Below are 19208 nucleotides of genomic sequence, written 5' to 3'. Positions count from 1 at the left end.
ATCAGATCAGAAGGAACTAGGAACTTTGAACTGATCTCACCCCATGAAAAAAAATGTCCTCTCCTGCCACCTCGACACGCTCCATTCCGATTCGTTTGGGCCACAGTGCTCTCTTTCACGATCATTACATTTACTTTTTCGGAGGTCTTCAAAAATCCTCCACAAATTCACAACGTCCTCTCGAATTTGTCAATGATTTCATCCAACTCGACACTCGTTCTCATCAATTCACTAATTTGACACCCACCCTCACCACTCCATCACCTTGTGCTCGAAATTTTCACACGACCGTTTTAAACGCTTCCACCAATGAAATGATTCTTTTCGGAGGAAAGTCGAATGGTTTTCATAATGATGTTTGGAGTTTTAATTTCTCAAATCAGAGTTGGAAAAAGTTGGATTGTAAAGATTCGCAATTGATCACTCCAAGATATGGACATGCGAGTGTGATTTATGGAGATTCCATGTTTGTGTTTGGTGGTTATGATAACAATGCTTTCACGAGTAGGGAATTGTTTGAGTTGAATTTGAAAACTTTGGAATGGAAAAGTGTGGCGCTGAAACTGTCAAGTGCCAACGATCATGATCAAAATGAAACAGTGAGTGGTAGATTCTATCATGCGACTGTTCTCGATGAAGAGAATGGAGATTGGTATTTGATTGGTGGAAAATCTTCTAATGGACTCACCAAAGACTTTATCAAGATCAAGTTATCGACCTTGATCACATTATCTGATAATTCCCAAAATGATCACAAGGAAGAATTCTCCAAAGCTGTAGAATTTGAATTTATTGAAAGTGGTGACGAACATGTTTGGAGATATGGTCACTCATGTATTCTCGAAAAGATTGAAAATCAGAAAAAGATTTACATGATGGGTGGTTGCAATCAGAGTGTTGACTTTTTCGATTGTTATTGTTTGGGGTTGACCGGTCAGGGTGTCACTTCAAAATGGAAAAAAGTGAATCGTAACGAAAATGTTCTTGCTCAACTCTTTCAAACAGAACCATACAACAAGCCCAATGAAACAACTCCATTTGAGGCATTTCCTGTTTTTCACACCATCACTCGTTATGTGAATCAAGATCCACAAACAGTTTCCTATTTTGTGTTTGGAGGAAGTTTGCAAAAAACTGAAATTGAGACTTGTGTTCCTTCAAAACAAAAGACTGGACAAAATGTGAAATTGAAAAATCAGCAGGAAGATGAATTCAATTACAAGGAATTTGATTCCATGCTCAATGATGACATTTACAGAAATATTCTCTCTTTTTTAGAATGTGTCGATTTGATGAGATTGCAGCTTGTCAGCAAAAGTTTGAGAATTTGTCAACTCACTGAGGAAGATCAATTTTGGAAAAATTATTACATGCAAAAAATTGATGAATTGATACAAGCGACAGCCGATTATTACTATGACTCGAGTGTCAGACAAACCTGTTGGAGATATGATTCCAAATATGATCATTTGCCACAACGTAAAGAAAACTTTAAACAAGGTCTGATTGAAATCTTTAAAACCTTTTTAACCAACGCAGAAAAGAATTCCAAACTATTGACAGCTGAAATTGAAAGACAAAGTTGCCCACAACAACCCAAGAGAAAGTTTTTCACACGAGACGATATTTTAGCATATCCAAAACAAGCAATGAATTTAGATGCAAAAGAAGGATTCAAAATGGTCACTATTGGAGATGGAGCAACAGGAAAGACGAGTAAGTTTTAAAATTCTTGAAAATTCATGATTATTCAATTTTCTTCTTAACTTTAAGGTCTTTTAATTACTTACACCACAAATGCTTTTCCTTTTGAGTATGTTCCGACGGTTTTTGATAATTATAATTATGTCAGCAGGTATATGCCCAATTACACGATTTGGTTGTGGGATACTGCTGGACCAGAGGATTATGATCGATTGAGGTGAGTCTTTCAACACTTTTTGCGCTGTCACTAATCACTTTACTTTGCAGACCCTTAAGTTATCCACAAACGGATCTCTTTCTTCTCTGCTTTAGTGTTATCAGTAAGGCCTCTCTTCTCAATGTTGCCACAAAATGGGTTCCAGAAGTCCGTCACCACTGTCCTGATTGTCCTATTTTACTAATTGCCACCAAAACAGATTTGAGAAAAGATCCTGTTCACACAAAATCCATGTTGATGAAACATAATGAAAAACCAATTACGAAAGAACAAGGAGAATTGATGGCTCGTAAAATGGGTTGTGTTTCATATATTGAAACCAGTGCTATAAAAGGAGAAGGTTTTGATCGATTCGATGAGTTGGTGTTGAAGGCCATATGTGTGGATAAGGATGATCATTATAAAGTATCATCAGACTCAAAAAGAAGTGTTTGATGCAGTAATTTTAATTTTAAGATGAAAGATCCAATCATTAAACAGTACAATTTATTCATCATTTAAGTAATCCAACGATTAAAATCGATTCGAGAAATCTGAGTTTATTCTACCACACGCGCGTAAGATATTTCAAACATCTTGGCATCAATCTACCAACTCCTATTTCTCTCACCAGGCGTATTCTGGTGTAATATACTAGTAGTGCCATGAATAAACTCATATATATGCTACTACTAGAAACATAAACGACAATTAAGGTCATAACATTGGTCTTTCCAGAGTGAAAAACACGTCCCATGACGCCAAAAACTCTGCCCATTCAGAAGGAATTGATAGTTAGCTGTTACTCTTAGATACAACTACTGTATGCGCAATCAGTGGTTGGAGGCATTCAGAAGAGGGCATTACGTTCCCTTAATTTCATCCCACAACCTTAGTTATTTTTTTTCAACTCGTCACTGATACTACCCACCAGTGCCCAATTCCATTCCTAAAACTTATGAAATTACCAAAACTACTTCCGATCTGAATTGCTCTGGAAAGGGTGGGCTGGAGGGAGAAGTTTGCCCAACAATCTGCTTGGGAATCTCTTAATTATCATGTCCATCTTCTCGCACTTCGTGGTGGTAATAAATGATGCTAAAGATGATTCCAATCAAATTCTTACAATACGATTTTATCGTTGGATTCCGATTTTAAACAGACGTAAGTCGAGGCCTTACTATCTATTAATGGAATTTACTTAGAAGCAAAATTCGTTTTGCTTCAAGTCAAAAGGGAAGAGTTCATTATTCTGCGAATGTTAAAGTAGAATATGGGAATATAATTTTATTATTTACTTGGAAGCAAAGAGTTTGTTCATCATGTGAATGGTCATGTTAACATTCAACGAAACACCATCAAGCTTGAGCAATTGTTCACCTTTTCCTCGCTTATCCAAAAGTTCGTCCAATCTCAAATTAATGGTCTTCAATTCAGCACCAGCCAATTTAGCTTCCACTGTGAAGAAACCTGGATTGGCTTCATCCATACTAATGTGGAATTTGATCTTCTTCTTCAAAACTCCTCCTTCTGTCATTTCGGCAATAACTTTATACTTTTCGTATAATTGTTCGTAACTGAATTTGTAGACTTGTTTCTTTCCTGATTTTTGTTTTCTCTTGTTTTTGCCTTCAAAGTAGTTTCGAAGAGTTTGTTGCACATAGTCATCCAAACTCTTGTCCTTTTCTTTGAGGAAAGTTTGATGTTCCTTTAAGGACTTTAAGCTGTCAGAGAGACGTTCTAATTCACGAACTTGCTTCTTTCTAACTTCTCCTCTGTTTTGAATTTCCTTAGTAATATCTGTCAACAACTTTCTATAACCATTTTCTTTGGAGAGAACTTCAGATTCAACCAATTTTGGTAAGTGCTTTCTCAAATCTTCGACCTTTCTCTTGAGTTGAGCTCCATCTGATGACTTGGCATTCATTAATTCATCAGCATACTTGTCTGCCTTTTCAATGGTCTCAGCAACATTGTCACCCAATTGTTGTGGAGTAATAATTCGCAACAAGGTACGGAAACATTCTTTGGTGAGTTCGTAAATTTGTTCTGGTTTCATTTCGAGGTCCAAATTCTCAATATTGGTTCGAACTTGAAGTGGTAAACTAATTTCTTCATTCTTGGATGCTTCCACTTGTTCTGGAACCTTATCTTTCATCTTTTCTAAGACTTCACGCAATGGATCCTTTTCATCTGGTGTAATTCTGTTCATGAACTTGACTAACAAACTGTGAGTTTGAGCAATTTCATTCAAAGTAATGGTGATGGTTGGAGATTTCTTTTGTGTGAGTTCAATATATTGGTGAACTCCAAGTTGTTCCTCAGGCTCTGGAATGGTGATGGCTGGTTTTAAGAATTTATCAACAAAGGATGGAATGGCTTGTTGAATCCAATCGTTCATGACACAGAAATGAATATCAAAGGTCTTGTCAAATTCCTTGAAAGTAGAGACACGCATCAAAACCTTTGAAATCCAAGCCAAGTTGTTTCTCATGCTTGCAGAAATCTTCTTCTTGGTCAAGTTGTAAGCATCACAGCCGCAGAAAGGTCCGTTAAGGAATCTAAAGAACAATAAATAGGAAACGACACGGTTGACATCTTCCTCTGGAGCTTCTGGGTTCTTCTTGGTGAGCATGGTCTTCAATTGTCTACAGACATATCTCAAACCATATGGCAATTCAGCAATGTTGTCATTGAGAGTGTCCAAGACGCTTTGACAAATGTCAATCATCTTCTTTGTACGTTGTTGAACCAACTTGCTGACATATTCGTCTTGCATGGCCTTTTCGTAAGTCATATCCTTAATATTGATGTCACTCTTGACACCAGTTTCAACTTCTTGTTGTGAAATTCTTTCCTTCAAAATTGTCACAGCATTAAGATTCAAATTCAAATCCTTCTCTTCAATGATTGGTTCCAAAATCTTGTCATAGAGAACCTTTTGTAAGAATTGTTTACCTTGAATACGTTCATGGCAATAGTTAACGACCAACTTGATCAACACTGGATTGTTATTCAAGAAGTTATCAATGGAACTGTTTTGAATTTCGAGAGCAAGTGTTTCGTTGAACAAGTTCAAAATCAAATATTCCTCACGAGGAGAGAAAGCATAACCGTACAAGGTAAGTGTGACAGTTTGCATGAATTGGTCCATGTCACGAGCTGGAACCAAGAACAAACACTTGGCCAAATACTTTGGATTAGTTTGAAGCAAGTAGAACAAGCTGCTGTAATAGTCCACATAGTCCTTAATGTTGAACTTATCCTTTGAGTCAACATTTGCATTTTCTTCAGCAGCACGTTGCTTTCTTCTTTGGAAGAATCCGACAATACCTCCCTTTTGGTTCAAAATAGTTTCAGCATCGTATCTATTTTCAGCGAGTAATGCAATCTTTCTGTCCTTGTCACGAACATTTTCTTCAATACGAGTGTTCTCTCTGATTTGTTTGATGAGTTCCTCACGGAGTTTTTGGATCTTTTCAATCAAACTGTCAGAATCATTTTCAACCTTGAAAGCGTTCAATAAGGCAGACAATAAGTCATGATCCAAAATGGTATCAAGCATGGATGTATCTTCAATATTTGGAGGAGAAACGAATACACCACCTCTCAAAATATCATTATCAACTAAAACATCATTAATTTTGACAATGAGTTTGGTCTTTCCAGATGCCTTTGGTGTGTAAACAACAGTATAAGTACCATCTTGGTTGTCCTTGACAGAAGCAGCAATATCAATCTTTCTGGCTTCATTGGAAACAGTGACCTCTACCTTGTCACCACCAGTTTGACGTATATTGTTAAAGTTATCTCTAGTCTTGATGACAAATTCGGATTCTTTTCCTTGAACAGCATTGGAAACACCATCTCCAGCAAATTGAGTTCGTTGTGGATCTGTACGACCACTATCGTCCACAAAAACTGTGGACGGGAATCCTGGAATGTTGGTATACTTGTACTTTCTCAAGAAAGCCTTCAACAAGGATGTTGAATCATTACCACCTTCAGAACGAGAATCAACATTTTCCTTCAACAAAACTTCCATTCCATATTCACCAGATTGTTCAATGGTATAGTCGAAGGTGTATTCACCATTTTGGTTATCATTGAATTTAATCAAATCTCCAGAAATTGTTTCCATAGTAGCCTTCGATGTGAATTGGAGAATAAAAGTGTCACCACCAGTTTCACGCTTGTTTCCGAAACGATCTCTTGCTTCGACATGGAGTTGGAGAGGGCAACCAGCTGGGAAATGTTTGTAATTTTCAGCAGCTCTGAATGTGGTTTGATAGGGATCAGTCACACCAGAATCGTGAATGGAAACATTCTTACTGGTGACTTGTTCGTCTCCGAGTTTCACTTGCAACAAATACTTTCCACTTGTGTTGGCAGTATATTCCACATGATATTTACCATCGTTGGAATCTCTCACATCGGCTTGGAGATGGACTTGATTGGTTTGTGGATCCAAAAGGAAAACTTGGAACTTTTCACCACCTGAGGAACGATCGTTTCCGTGCTTATCTTTGGCGAGAATTGTGAATTTAGAAACTTCACCAGCTTTCTTATCCAAAACAGAGTCAATATCACTGAATTCAGTTCGAGAAGGATCAGAAATACCAGCATCCTTCACGACAACAGTCTTGGTGGCAACATCAACATCTTCCAATTTCACATTCAATGAGTAGTCACCGCTCTTTGGACACACGTAAGAGAAACGATACTTTCCTTGTCCCAAATCTTCAACGTCACATTCAACTTCTTCGGAACCGGAGGTGAGTTTTGCAGTAAACTTTTCTCCACCACGACCCAAATTGCCATATTTATCAAATGAAGTCAAGGTGAATTCAGTTTTAACACCTGCAACAGCTGTACCAATACCAGCTCCATCTAAAACGCTCTTGGATGGGTCTGATTTTGGATTTGACAAGACAGTGACATTTTGAGGAGAGACTTTTGACAATTGATCAACTTCTTCTTGAGTCTCTTCATCCCACAAGACCAATTCCATTCTGTATTGACCAGCCTTCTCTGGTGTATAAGTTACTGAGTAAGTACCATCGTTATTATTCTTAACTTGAGCTTGGATGACAACACGTTCATGAGAAGCAGCAGCTGCATCACTGTTTCCACTTTCAGCACTTGACGATTCCAAATTCACACTAAACAAAGTTACACGGAATGTTTCATTTCCTTCAGTTAACACTTGACCATCTGAATCACGAGCTGTAATGGTAAACGAAGCTTCAACGCCAGCAACAGCTCGTGTGAGACCATCTCCTCGGCATCACACATGGAAGGATCTGCCAAATCTTCCAAGACATCATCCATCGAAGAGTCAGTTCCTTCATCTCCAACTTCTTCAATATCGACTGGGAAAGCCATGGCATTATCGGCAATATCTTCAATCAACTTTTGAGTCTTTTCAATTTCCTCACGAGAGAATTTCAAGTTGGCCTTTTGTAAGTTCTGCATACGAATGGCGAGACCATTACGATACAAGTGGAGAGAGAGGGTATGGAGACAGTGAACGACTTTGTAAATGTTCTTGAGTTCCCACAAGTCAGTGACCTCTGATGGGTGGAATTTCATTAAATTGGTTTGAATCGTTAGCATTGTGGTTGTTATTATTGTTGTTGGTTGTTATGGAAGGTTTTGAATGGATATTGTGTGTTGTTGTTGGGTTGTGATTGTTGTTATGGGTTTACACAAGAGGAATCATCATCATCATTATTCAACATCATCATCACCAATGATTCACAGTAAACAACAACAACAAACGACTAGTACTACTACTACTTACCAAACACATAGTGATCAGGAAAGTTCACCTTCTTACAAGCTTCAAAGAATTGAGTAATGTTATCGACAGCCATAAATTCCAACACACTTCCACTCTTTGGTGTGTTAATCTTCTTGATGGCACTTGGAGCAAAGATCTTTCCCAACTTGGCCAAGAAGATACCATCTCGCAAGTTTTCACCAAAGTTTGCTGTTCCTGGTGGAAGGTTTTCTTGTACGAGTTCTTCAATCCAACGTTTGGCTTCTTCTTGACGAACCAAAAGTCGTAGGCCTTCTTCTCCGCAATGGAGAGATCCATCTTGGTGACGGACATGTTGTGGTTGTTGGGTGGTGTTGTTGGTGCTTCTCTCAGAAGTAATTCAATGTATGGATGGGTGGTGGTTGAATTTATAAATGATGATGATTATGGTTACAAGAGGAGTGAATGACGAGTGGTTAACTAGCCAATCTCTTTGGGTGGATTTGGAGATTCTACAAATTCATTGGATCCATTCAAAACAAGTTTTATATTCATGAATGGACAACAAATAACAAGTGGCACAACGAAAATATCATCATCACCATTCGAACACATTATCAACCACACACATGTTGTTGGATGTTGTTACAAAATCCATAAACACATTTAAATCACAGATAGAATACATATGAAGATTAAAGTTGGAACACGCAATTCTCCTTTCTGTGAACACCTACCTACTGAGAGAAGCGAGTAACAGACTCGAGCAGACTCGAACGTTTTTGAATTTTTTTTGATGACTTGTGTGTGATGTTGAAGGGTGAAAGCTGTCTCTTTGCGTTGGTCGTCAACCTGTCAACAGATTTTCTGATGGTGACAAACGAAGCACTGCGAGGAAGGGTCAAATTATCATCAGTTTGAAGATAACTCGGCACTTCTTTAAAAGATATCATCCTTCGAGCATCTTGGAGGTTGCTTGAAATATGGATTGAGGAAAGACTTTTAAGATTTTCAAAATTCTATTGAAGGTCAACGAATCTCATGCAAGTTTTTACTTTTTAAAACCTTTCGTGTATTCATTAAAGTTTCATTGCCCAAACTCTTCTTCCAAATCAACGTTGGAAATAAAATCTGAACTTTGACACAACAATTTGCGTATGGGGGCTGAAGGATTGTCGAGCAAATGGCAAATAAAGAACGGTTTGCTCATTTGTTGTGACTGCCCAAATGGCAACTCACCTCATTCACTAGGCGACGATATTTCCATTGAATACGAATATGAGAAAAAGTGGAAGAACCTTTTAAAGTAAGCGAGTTCTGTATTCATCAACTAATGACTTTTCGCTTTCCAAACACTTCAGAGTCTCTCTCAACAAAAGGAAACACAGCAAACCAAATCATACAGAGAAGACATGCAATAACCAGAGACCATCCCAAAGCAAGACTGAAAACCACTTCTTCATCATTACTCGATTTTGAATCTGAACTGAATGAAAATGGAAATCGAAAAACAGTCTCAGTAATCATTGTGGAAATAAGCATGATGGAGAGCATGATAGGTGCCACGTACTTGATTAAAAGCACCACACCCATAAAAAGAATTGAGTACACTGGTCCATACATCGATAAACAATTGAGTTGTCACTAAGGCATCCAGATTCTTCTTCTGTGGGCTCTTCTTGTGGATATTTTTCAATAATTTTCTTCTTTTTAGCAACAATGTGATTTTTGAAACGCTCAATAGAGAAGAAAAAGAAGCATTTCCAATACTCAGCAGGAGATTGTCTGAATTTGTTGAATGCTTTCAAAAAACTAGGGAATTGAATGAGGTACTTGAAAAATACCACAAAGTGTGACAGCATGACTTTGCATTTGGAAATAATCTTGGCTCTCCATGAGGAGTCTTTACATCCATTCGAAAAATACATTCATTCAATGCGAAGAACACACAAGAGTGAAAAAATTATTTTTGCTGGATTGAAGAAAAACTTACGGTTTTCGAGAACTTGTGACACAATTGCTTCTTCATCGTTGGGGTCAATCATTCGATTGAGCTCTTTTTCCCATTTCTCTGAAATATCATGTGTCTCATTCGTGGAAGAAATGATTTCCTGTAATTTGGAAATGACAGTAGGTTCTTCTAGAGCGCTTGCCTTATTTTCGAAGTATTTTGAACCATAAGCAAAATAGCCCACGACAATACATTCTGCAATACCCATCATGACAAGGCAATAATTAGAAACGTAGTGATCCACAATTCGAATTAAATAGTATCCATTGCTTAATGTGAATGGAATTCCAAGTATGAATCCCAATAGACACACCAAAAAAACAACTACATTTCTATTGGTTAAAAGCTTGTAGGAGAAGGGCATTTCTGGAACGTTTTCTTCATGTAACAGATCATGATTATCGGCTGTATCAAACGTAGGAAACTCAGTAATTTGCTCTGTTGGAGATTGAGAAATGATATCACTTCCCATGTTCTGTTGTTCCTTTTGAGACTGCTCCACAGCAGCGTCGGCTCCGTGGAAATTTTCCATGTACACTTTTCGAACGTATTTCCATCGATTAATTTTCAAATTCCACTTCATTGAGAAATGATCCATTACTGCACTAACTACAGTTTCGACACATGCAAACGCACTATCAATACCAACTGAAAAGATGGTAATAATCAGTAGGAGAGCAGAAAATGTGGAACTGGTAAGTAGCTGACTGCTTGGAAATACACAATAAAAGCAAGTCCCAATCCAGATAAGACATCATTTGTAAATAGCTTGTCAAAGTCGGCACTCGCTATTTGGTTGAATTATTACCCAATGAATGTAACAATAGTATGTGTGAAAATTGTGAATTATAGATGAAACAAGGTATTCATGAATACTCACCATTGGCACCAAATTTCTCGTGAGCCATCACTCCCAAAATGCTGAAAATGGTAAAACCACTAATGAAGGCAATCAAACAGTTGGCAACAACCACAACAATCGATGCCATGATAATATTTGATTTTCTGCTAAGGTAGGAAGACAATGTAAGATTGGTTCCATTGCCAACTCCAATGCTGAAGAACACTTGCCCAGCTGCTGCAAGCCAAATCTCTGTTTTAAGCAGTACATTGAAATCCGGTTTGAAAAAGTAATAGAGTCCAGTGCTACTTCCAACCTCAAAAAGTAACGTTCTCATGAGATAAATGAATAGTAAGCAAATTGGCAGTGGAACAGTAATATAAACAACAAATTTGATACTGCTCACGCCCTTAAATAATGCAAAAAGTTGATGACAGAAATGACGATCAAGCTCAGTAATATTGGAATGGAAATAAAATTGACGTTGAAGAAATTTGAAGAATAGTTGCTAAAGAGGGTGGTAGGACCTGCTGATTTGAGTAACACTTTGGAATTGAAAAACTCTTCTGCCGCTCCAATCCAGGGCAGGCTGTGACGTGTGTATAGTTGTTAAAAGGAAATTATCAATGAGAATAAATAATTCATAAAATGAAATTGCTACAAACCTTTCTTGAAACAGATTTACAAAATAAACACACACCCAACTGAGAATAACGTTGTAATAACTTAGAATAAGAAGACTTCCAAATATTGACATTGCAAGTCCTGATAAAATGTGGTGATATATAAAATTGAGTGGTTTTGTCCAAGTTTCGTTTGTTTCTTGTGTCTATTAAAATTTCACACAACTTACCCACACCACATGCTCTTCTGTTCCATTTAGAGACAGACAAAATTGAGGATCTACGTGCCATGGTTCCCAAAGAAAATTCAAGTAAGGTTAAGGAATTCCCAAAATCACTAGGCAAAGACAATAAGGTATCAAAAAACCTCCACCTCCAAAAGTGTAAACAAGATATGGAAATCGAACCAAGTCTCCCAAGCCAACACTATAATTTTTGAAAATATTATTCACAATAAGATTTCCAAAAAGAGCATTATCCATGAAAAATACGCTGTCTATTCAAAATGAAATAATTACCTTGATCCAATCGCAGCAAATAAAAAGCTGACAACAGATCCAAAATGTTGTCGCTTGTCATTCTCCAATCCATTAGAACCATCGTCAATGAATCGAAAATTTCTACTTTCTGCATAGTCTGTGTTGGACATGACTGATAAGGCCAATGAACTCACTTCTGAAATATTATCCTGTGAATCGGTCGTATAGTCACCAGTTTCGTCCTGTTCCTCTTCTTCCTCACTTGCATGTCCATTCTTCACACCACCTTTTTTACTGTAATGCCGAGGATGTAAATAATGTTTTCGGTGCTTGTGAGAATAGTGATGATGCCGCGAAGAGTGACGATGTGTTTGGCGAGCTCCATGATGATAATGATGAGTTCGAGAACTATTTTGATGAATTCGAGAGTCTTCTTCTCTAATTCCGGCTTGATGTTGTCTTTCGACATCTTCCATCATGATGGTTTCCTCTTCCTCCTCTGCTCCTCCAACATTGGGTGCTGAAGGTGTCACTATATGATTTCCGATTATAATACTCGCTCCGACATCATTATGATGCAACTGATGCAGATACAATGATTGAATAATTCGAGGTGAATCATTATTCATGGCAGGTGAAGAAGAAGAAGAGGAATTTGAAACAGACGATTCCTTCTTTGTGCCGACAAGCCCATTGGTCGGAGAAGAACTTCTTGAGAGGCTTCTCGAGCCACCTCCACCACTCGATGAATGTACATTCGGTCTTGAATGGATATTGGCATGGCTCCGAATCGGTGCATGGTGGTGGTGGTGATGATGGTGTTGATGATGGAGAGAGGAAGATAGAGATCGTTGTCTTTGTCCGTGATGATGTTGATGACCAATGAATAGTTGTTGTTGCGTCGGAGAGGCTTTAGGAGGCTGTTGTTCGGGTTGTTGCTGCAGACTATTCGTCGTCGCTGTACTGTTTCTCATAGATTTCAACTCAATCGTGTTTCTCGGAGGAGAGGAAGACAAGATTGCTGCTTCTGGACTCCCGTTCTCATCGTCAGAATTGTTGTTCGACATTTTTTGCTTTCTTTTGGTAGGGACCTTCAAATTGAAGTCCCAAACCCTATTTGGGTGACAACAGCAACAATATTCAAAGAAATGACAATTTATTGGTTTGTGAAAGTTTTGTCCATTGTTCTTGGACATCTCCGAATAAACTATTTGCTTCTATTGTTTTTCCACTTCCAAATAATTTGCTCCAAATATTGTCATGAACCCACCAGACAAGTGATCCAAGATGCTTGAACATTCGTGTCACAAAATACGGGGTTTGAACTTTGACTACATGCGATAAAACTATCATGATTAGCGGAAGAATAAATAAAGGAAGAATAATAAGGACGAAAGAGAATTTTCCAAAAGTCTTTGCAGCGCCAGCAGACTTGTATTCTTGGAGTGTGTTATTGAGGTGATCTTGCCATTCCTTTGCAATACCATATTCTTTTGCTCCACTTCTTAAAATGTTCAAATAACGAGCGGAAGGATTGGCGTCATTAATGTCAGGTGGTCCTTGAAGTGCAATGGCATCCACTGTTTGGAAGTACATGTTTGGGGTTCCGTATGAAGTGGCAGCATTGGTGTCATTCTCGGTAAACCAAGGTTGATAAATTGTTGCTTGTACTGTAATTTCACGATATCCAAAATCCTAATCGTAGATTTGACATTTTTGTGCATTTTAGTCGTCGCACAATCAACATCACAAACATCCCCAAATGAACACCAAATTCAACAAATTATTCCAATAATTAATTGCAGATCGATAAAACAAAATTGAGCCATTGACATCATCGAGTCACAATTCCTCGTTCAGAAACTACAAAACTTACATCCATATCATGTCCATTTCCACCTTCTGTCCTCCGAATATGATCCATTTGCTCTCTCGTGATTTTATGCACAACACCATGCATTCTCCATCCTTGTCTCTTTTCAATACTCGCAAAAGCAGGTTCAAAATAAGGCAAACCCTTCATATTAAAGACTAAATCATAGCCTTCCACGTAGCACGGATAGGACTCCATGGGTTTGACTTTTCGTCTTCCAATCAAGACTTTTGAGCTCATATTTGCACCGTATGCAAAATACCAAACCACTTGTTGTTGAGTGGTAGTTGTTTCTGCTCCTTGTTCCGAAGTTGAACCATCGGATTCGGAAGGAGGTGATTTCATCGTAGAAGATAGCACAGTGGATGCTGTGGGTAATGAAGAAGCCATTTTTTTGATTGTTACAAATGTTTCATGTATAAGAGAGAGATGAAACAAAGATCTTCACAGTCAGACACAAAGAGGAATTTTGGTAAAAGCGTGGACAATGTCAGTTCAGAGCAATAAGGTTGTTTCAATTATTGGGTTTTTTTGACTTGCTTTTGAATCCAAATCATTGCGCATTTTTGAAGGACTGTTTTTCATCGAGCGCAACAATTCAATTCATGCGCATCTTTCTTGAAATTCAGTAAAGGTGCGGACAACAATAACAAAATCAGTATCCGAGAATTCCACTTCCTCCGTTTCCAACAGATCAAGTCATCCAAGGCTGCTAGTGACCTTTTAGCTCACCACGCAACATCAGCACCTTTCTGAAAAACACAAATACTTGTGCGTTTCTTGTAGACACATCTTGATAGCGAATCAATGTGAAATATTGCTACTCCCCAATCAACGACAACCACGACTGCCTGATATCATCATCTGGAGTTTTGACGTCCAAAATTAATGATATTATTATTTAGAAATTGCTAAATAATTATTAAGGCGTTGGAATCATATCAACCGTTTTCCACAAAGTCCATGGGCATCTCGGATAGGAGAATTAAAAATTATTTAGTACAATATGAGTTTCTGTTCGTGGTGTTGGAGGAAATACTTCAAATGCAAATGATCACCACATGCTGCACATTTGTAACCACATTTTGAATTAGCTTTCTTACAGTAAGCGCAGTAGTGATGAACTTTGTCATTACTTTCGACAGGGAAATGCTGTGTTCTCTTGAAATATGGATTCCGTAATAAAGATGGCCTCGAAATAGAACCGCCCTTGAATCTTTGTGTTTTATTCAAGATTCTCTCCAGCGAAAAATTTTTGCAGTGCTGAAGGGTTAATAAAAATTCATAGGAGAGGATCTTTGTGTTCATGAAAATTCTCTCAAATTCATCGACCCTCCTTTCTGATTGCGCTCCTCTTCTAATAATAACTGTCACAAAGACCTTTTCCACTAAAGAGGTATGGCCAAAGGCCAGCCGAGCAATGTTTTATTGCCTCTCATTGTCCCTGGACCAAGAGGATGATCCTTTGAGAGACAAACAGCCTTCTTCTTCCTCTTCTTCTTTAAAAGCAACCACATAAATATATATATTCTCACACAAAAATAGCCTTTACGTTGCCGATCGTGCCGTTGAATAGTATAGTAGCAACCAACGTTCCGATATTTCCTCTCATAATATCATTGGCCTCACTAACCATTCATTCTTTCGGGTGAGCTCACTCATCAGGAAGAGCATTTTCATAAAACACACCACTAAAAGCAATTAGAGATGAATAGCAATCCATATATGAATAGTGGTGGTTATGAACCACCCGAAAAGAAGAAGAAAATTAATTTAACGCACACACAAGAGGTACAATATTCCGAAGAGGGTACAATCGCAACATTCTCACCATCATCATCAACAATTTCTAGTAATAATAATATAAATGGAAGCATCAGTCAATTACTTCCCATGGTTGACAATAACGGTCAAATAACTCACACAAGATCGTCCCCTTACGCACCTGAATCAGCCACAACAACGAAATCCTCTATACTACTGACAAACAATGACCCCATACCGAATCCTGTCGCATCAAATGAAATTGTGAACTCGTTGGTGTTTGGTTTGTTGAATACTGTGAATAAGACTAAATCAACCAATGTGTTTGGAATTGGTCATCATCACCGAATTGCTCATCAAAAGCATCATTCCATGCCCAATAATATTTTGGATCCCAACAGTCATGAAATGGATTTAACCTCTGACAGCAGTGACAGTGATGCGGATGACAAAAATAGTACTACTTCATCCTCCTCTTCGTTTTCCTCCTTGTCATCATTTTCTGATTCTCTGCCAACAAGCACCATTGCAAATCCTTCTCATCAACCTCCACACATCAGCAAATTCAAAAATCACCAAGAAGAAAGTCACATAGAGCACTCATTGAAAAAGTCAAAAACTTGTTACTGGCCTCACCATCCTCACTTTCTGACAAAATGGATTGGGATGAAGTAGAATCGTTAGATCGTGTGTATAGTTGCTGCGGAAATAACTTTTTTGGGCAACTCTCGTGTGGAGATAAATCACGAAAGCCACTTCTCATTCAAAAACTATTCAGAGACAGCATAAAACATATTGCATGTGGGCATGGGTTTGTATTAATTGCCACTGTGAACAATGAGTTATATGCATGTGGTGACAATACCTATGGCCAATGGTAAGTGTTTGTTTATTCGAATTGACATGCAAACTCATGGAATTATTCAAAATGCATTTTGTGTTGAACATTCACATGAATACATTATCTGTGACCATGCGTGGCTTAATAGTGCTGTGGGACTCCCTGCCAAACGTCACATTACTCATTTAAAAAGGCTCAATGGGATTGCAAAATGTCTATCCAACAAATTTCATGTGGCTATCACCACTCCATGATTTTAACAACAGAAGGCAAAGTTTTTGCATGCGGAGCTAATGTCGCAGGTGCTTTAGGTAGGTGTTGTTTTCATTCGAATGTAATTTATCATCATGATGAATCAATTTTAATGTTTAAATTGTGTTAGGACTTGGTGACTTTATCAATCGGAATACCTTTCAAAGAGTTCGATTAATATTTTTGATGACGCTGTTGATCATATTGTGTGTCAAGGACATTATTCTGCAATCATTTCAAAGAAAGGACGGCTTTTTGTAACAGGTATGTGAATCATTATTTTAATTGTTTCATCTTTTATCATGAATATTTTTTCCAAACCTCATCATGGACAATCCATATATGCCTTTAATTCCGAATTTAATATATTTATTGCATATTGTATTATTTGCAACTGAACATTATCTCACACTCAATCCTACAGGAGTAAATATCGGAGGAGAATTAGGATGTGGTGACTGTATTAATAGAAATCTTTTCACCTATGTATCAGACCCAGTTCCAAATGTTAAACTTATTGCATTTAGACCTTCTTTTCGATAGTGACACTAACAACACATGAGGTATTAATTGCTGGATCTACTGTTGGACACAAATATCAAAGAACTGCAGGATTTCCGACACATATCAAAAAAATTGGATTTGATACCTTTAGGACCATTGTATTATGTGATAATGGAGAATTATTTGTTACCGACGACATACATGTGGAGTTTAATGATGAAAATATTCCACAATTTATGTTCAAGAAAGTAGATACTATTCCTGAGCCAGTTGTTGATTTTGAATGTGGCTTGGGATACACTATTGCGTCCAGCAAATGCATTCTATGCTCTTGGTGAAAAGTCATGGATTTTCCCCACTCTTGCTGGAAAAGACAAAACCAATGAAAATCCAATTCTTGAAGTTTTCACCAAATTGAGATCTCAACCAGAAGTGACACAAGATCGAGTTGCGTGTGGAGGCACGTTTGTTTACTTCTATAAGATGAGCGAGGCCACACCTGTAAAACGAAACTTGCTATGTGATTTATTGCAGCCTTTTGACCCTTTCAAGATATTACAATTTCATTCGAGAACAAGAAACGCAAATTGTGGGCTCTTGTTCAGCAATCATTTTCATTTGATGACATAAAAAGATGAAACATTAGGTTTCCATTATTCCACAATGAATGTTCATGAAACATCCATTGAGAAAACTAAAACAGTGAAATGATCATTCAGAACATTTATGAAATGTCATGATATTACGAGAAGTTAGAGAACGAGCTAGTGAGTAACATTGGCACTAAGAATATAGTACACTATTTACAGGATTACTAAATTGTATTTGGAACACAACAGAAATGTTTGTTCAATTATTGACAGCGTGGCGTTGTTCAACACTAAATTTTATTTATTATTATTGTTATTATTTTTAAGGGATTTGAGATTTTTACTTCTAAACAAAAAGCAAGGTTAAAGAATGATTTTGAAGATGATGCTTAATGACGTTTGTCTACTTGTATTGATTCATAAACTTGGCATGGAATTTAGCCATTCTATCAACAACGCCCTCAATTTGTTCCTCGCTTGGAAGAATGGTAGTTCTAAAGTGATGAGTACCTGGCTTTTGTTGGAAACCTGATCCAGGAACAACGCAAATACCAGTTTGCTCGAGCAATTCCAAAACATACATCAAATCAGGTGCCATACCCAATTCCTTAGCCTTTTGGATGGCCTTTTCTGGAAGAGTAATTTGTGGGAATGCATACATGGCACCTTCAACTGGTTGACAACTGACACCTTCCAAACTATTCAACATCTTGACCAACTTTTCAGCTCTACGTTTCAAACTATTCAAGATGGCATCTCTTTCCTTAATATATTCCTCATAGGAAGCTTCTCCTGGAGCAGGTGGACGAACCATCAAATCAACCATAATTTGTCCATCAGCGTTTGGGCACAAGTTGACGCTACTAATCTTGTAGAGTTCCTCTTTAACAGCAGGATCTACAGCCTCACCCAATTGGAAGTAACCTCCTCTTCTACCACATTCACCAGTGAAACCTTTAGAAACACTGTGGAAACTAATCATTTCCAATTGTTTTCAACTCCCATCTCATAGGCAATCTTGTTAAAGCTATAGAATGGTTTCTTTCCATTGGTATAATTGTTTTCTTGATAGACCTCGTCAGCCAACAAGACTACTCCCTTCTTGAGACAAAATTGAATGACCTGTTCCATGTGAGATCTCTCCAAGACTTGTCCAGTTGGATTACCAGGATTAATAATCACCAAAGCTCTCACATTTTGTCCCTTCTTGGTTGCTTCTTCATAGGCTCTCTCCAATTCTGGCATGGTCAATCCCCATCCACTCTCTTCCTCCAAATAGTATGGAACTTGAGAACCACCACACAAATCAATAGTGGCCGAATACAATGGATATTGAGGAATTGGAATCATGATACCATCATGATCATTTCGAATAAGAGTCTTCAAACACAATTGAACACCAGGTGAAGCTCCATCGGTGAGGAAGATTCGATCGGAGTGGATGGTTCCTTCTTGAGTCCATCTCTCTGCTCAATGAACGCAGCAACATCTTCACGAACAAATTCATAACCTTGAGAGTGAGTGTAGGCTCCTGTGGATTTTGAATCAATATTGGACAATATTCTCTCGGCTCGTTCCAGAACATCACGATTGACCATTTGACTCAAGAGTTCCTTCTTAGATGAATCTTCCAACCAATGAGAAGCTGTAAGCAATGAAAGAACATTACGATGGAAAGTCAAAGGCTTTTGCTTCAATTGTTGTGGATTACCAATATTACAATAGACAATATCTTGGAAGGCAAAGGCTGATGGATTGGTCTTTAATTC

The 19208-nt window shown here is 37.9% G+C and overlaps 8 protein-coding genes across 8 annotated transcripts; 3 read left to right on the top strand and 5 right to left on the bottom strand.

The window, feature by feature from the left end:
• Nucleotides 1-53: 53 nt before the first annotated feature.
• On the top strand, nt 54-2356 carry FDP41_007326 (uncharacterized protein; the record flags this gene model as incomplete). Its single annotated transcript, XM_044711059.1, has 3 exons — nt 54-1716; nt 1774-1921; nt 1972-2356. The coding sequence occupies 3 exons, from the start codon at nt 54-56 to the stop codon at nt 2354-2356; spliced, it is 2196 nt and encodes a 731-aa protein (XP_044568862.1).
• An 838-nt stretch (nt 2357-3194) lies between these two features.
• Nucleotides 3195-12682, bottom strand: FDP41_007325 (uncharacterized protein; the record flags this gene model as incomplete). Its single annotated transcript, XM_044711058.1, has 11 exons — nt 3195-7062; nt 7107-7473; nt 7704-8049; nt 8901-8908; nt 9283-9564; nt 9655-10320; nt 10553-10922; nt 10997-11102; nt 11179-11278; nt 11367-11473; nt 11655-12682. 11 exons carry the CDS (start codon nt 12680-12682, stop codon nt 3195-3197), a joined length of 7248 nt encoding a protein of 2415 aa, XP_044568861.1.
• A 73-nt stretch (nt 12683-12755) lies between these two features.
• On the bottom strand, nt 12756-13878 carry FDP41_007324 (uncharacterized protein; the record flags this gene model as incomplete). Its single annotated transcript, XM_044711057.1, has 2 exons — nt 12756-13310; nt 13492-13878. 2 exons carry the CDS (start codon nt 13876-13878, stop codon nt 12756-12758), a joined length of 942 nt encoding a protein of 313 aa, XP_044568860.1.
• A 1317-nt stretch (nt 13879-15195) lies between these two features.
• FDP41_007323 (uncharacterized protein) lies at nt 15196-15927 on the top strand (the record flags this gene model as incomplete). Its single annotated transcript, XM_044711056.1, has 1 exon — nt 15196-15927. The coding sequence occupies one exon, from the start codon at nt 15196-15198 to the stop codon at nt 15925-15927; it is 732 nt and encodes a 243-aa protein (XP_044568859.1).
• A 199-nt stretch (nt 15928-16126) lies between these two features.
• FDP41_007322 (uncharacterized protein) lies at nt 16127-16888 on the top strand (the record flags this gene model as incomplete). The annotated part of the gene is made up of 5 exons (XM_044711055.1): nt 16127-16129; nt 16242-16404; nt 16476-16481; nt 16562-16609; nt 16770-16888. The coding sequence occupies 5 exons, from the start codon at nt 16127-16129 to the stop codon at nt 16886-16888; spliced, it is 339 nt and encodes a 112-aa protein (XP_044568858.1).
• A 954-nt stretch (nt 16889-17842) lies between these two features.
• FDP41_007321 (uncharacterized protein) lies at nt 17843-18253 on the bottom strand (the record flags this gene model as incomplete). The annotated part of the gene is made up of 1 exon (XM_044711054.1): nt 17843-18253. One exon carries the CDS (start codon nt 18251-18253, stop codon nt 17843-17845), a length of 411 nt encoding a protein of 136 aa, XP_044568857.1.
• A 164-nt stretch (nt 18254-18417) lies between these two features.
• Nucleotides 18418-18789, bottom strand: FDP41_007320 (uncharacterized protein; the record flags this gene model as incomplete). The annotated part of the gene is made up of 1 exon (XM_044711053.1): nt 18418-18789. The coding sequence occupies one exon, from the start codon at nt 18787-18789 to the stop codon at nt 18418-18420; it is 372 nt and encodes a 123-aa protein (XP_044568856.1).
• Nucleotides 18790-18821: 32 nt separating this feature from the next.
• On the bottom strand, nt 18822-19208 carry FDP41_007319 (uncharacterized protein; the record flags this gene model as incomplete). The annotated part of the gene is made up of 1 exon (XM_044711051.1): nt 18822-19208. A coding segment is annotated over one exon (387 nt), but the record flags the coding sequence as incomplete, so codon positions are not given.

Source organism: Naegleria fowleri (assembly GCF_008403515.1).
Source record: "Naegleria fowleri strain ATCC 30894 chromosome Unknown tig3, whole genome shotgun sequence".
In the NCBI taxonomy this organism is placed as follows: Eukaryota; Heterolobosea; class Eutetramitea; order Acrasida; family Naegleriidae; genus Naegleria; species Naegleria fowleri.
The sequence above is the reverse complement of the archived record's forward strand: the minus strand, read 5'-3'. Positions and strand labels throughout refer to the sequence as shown.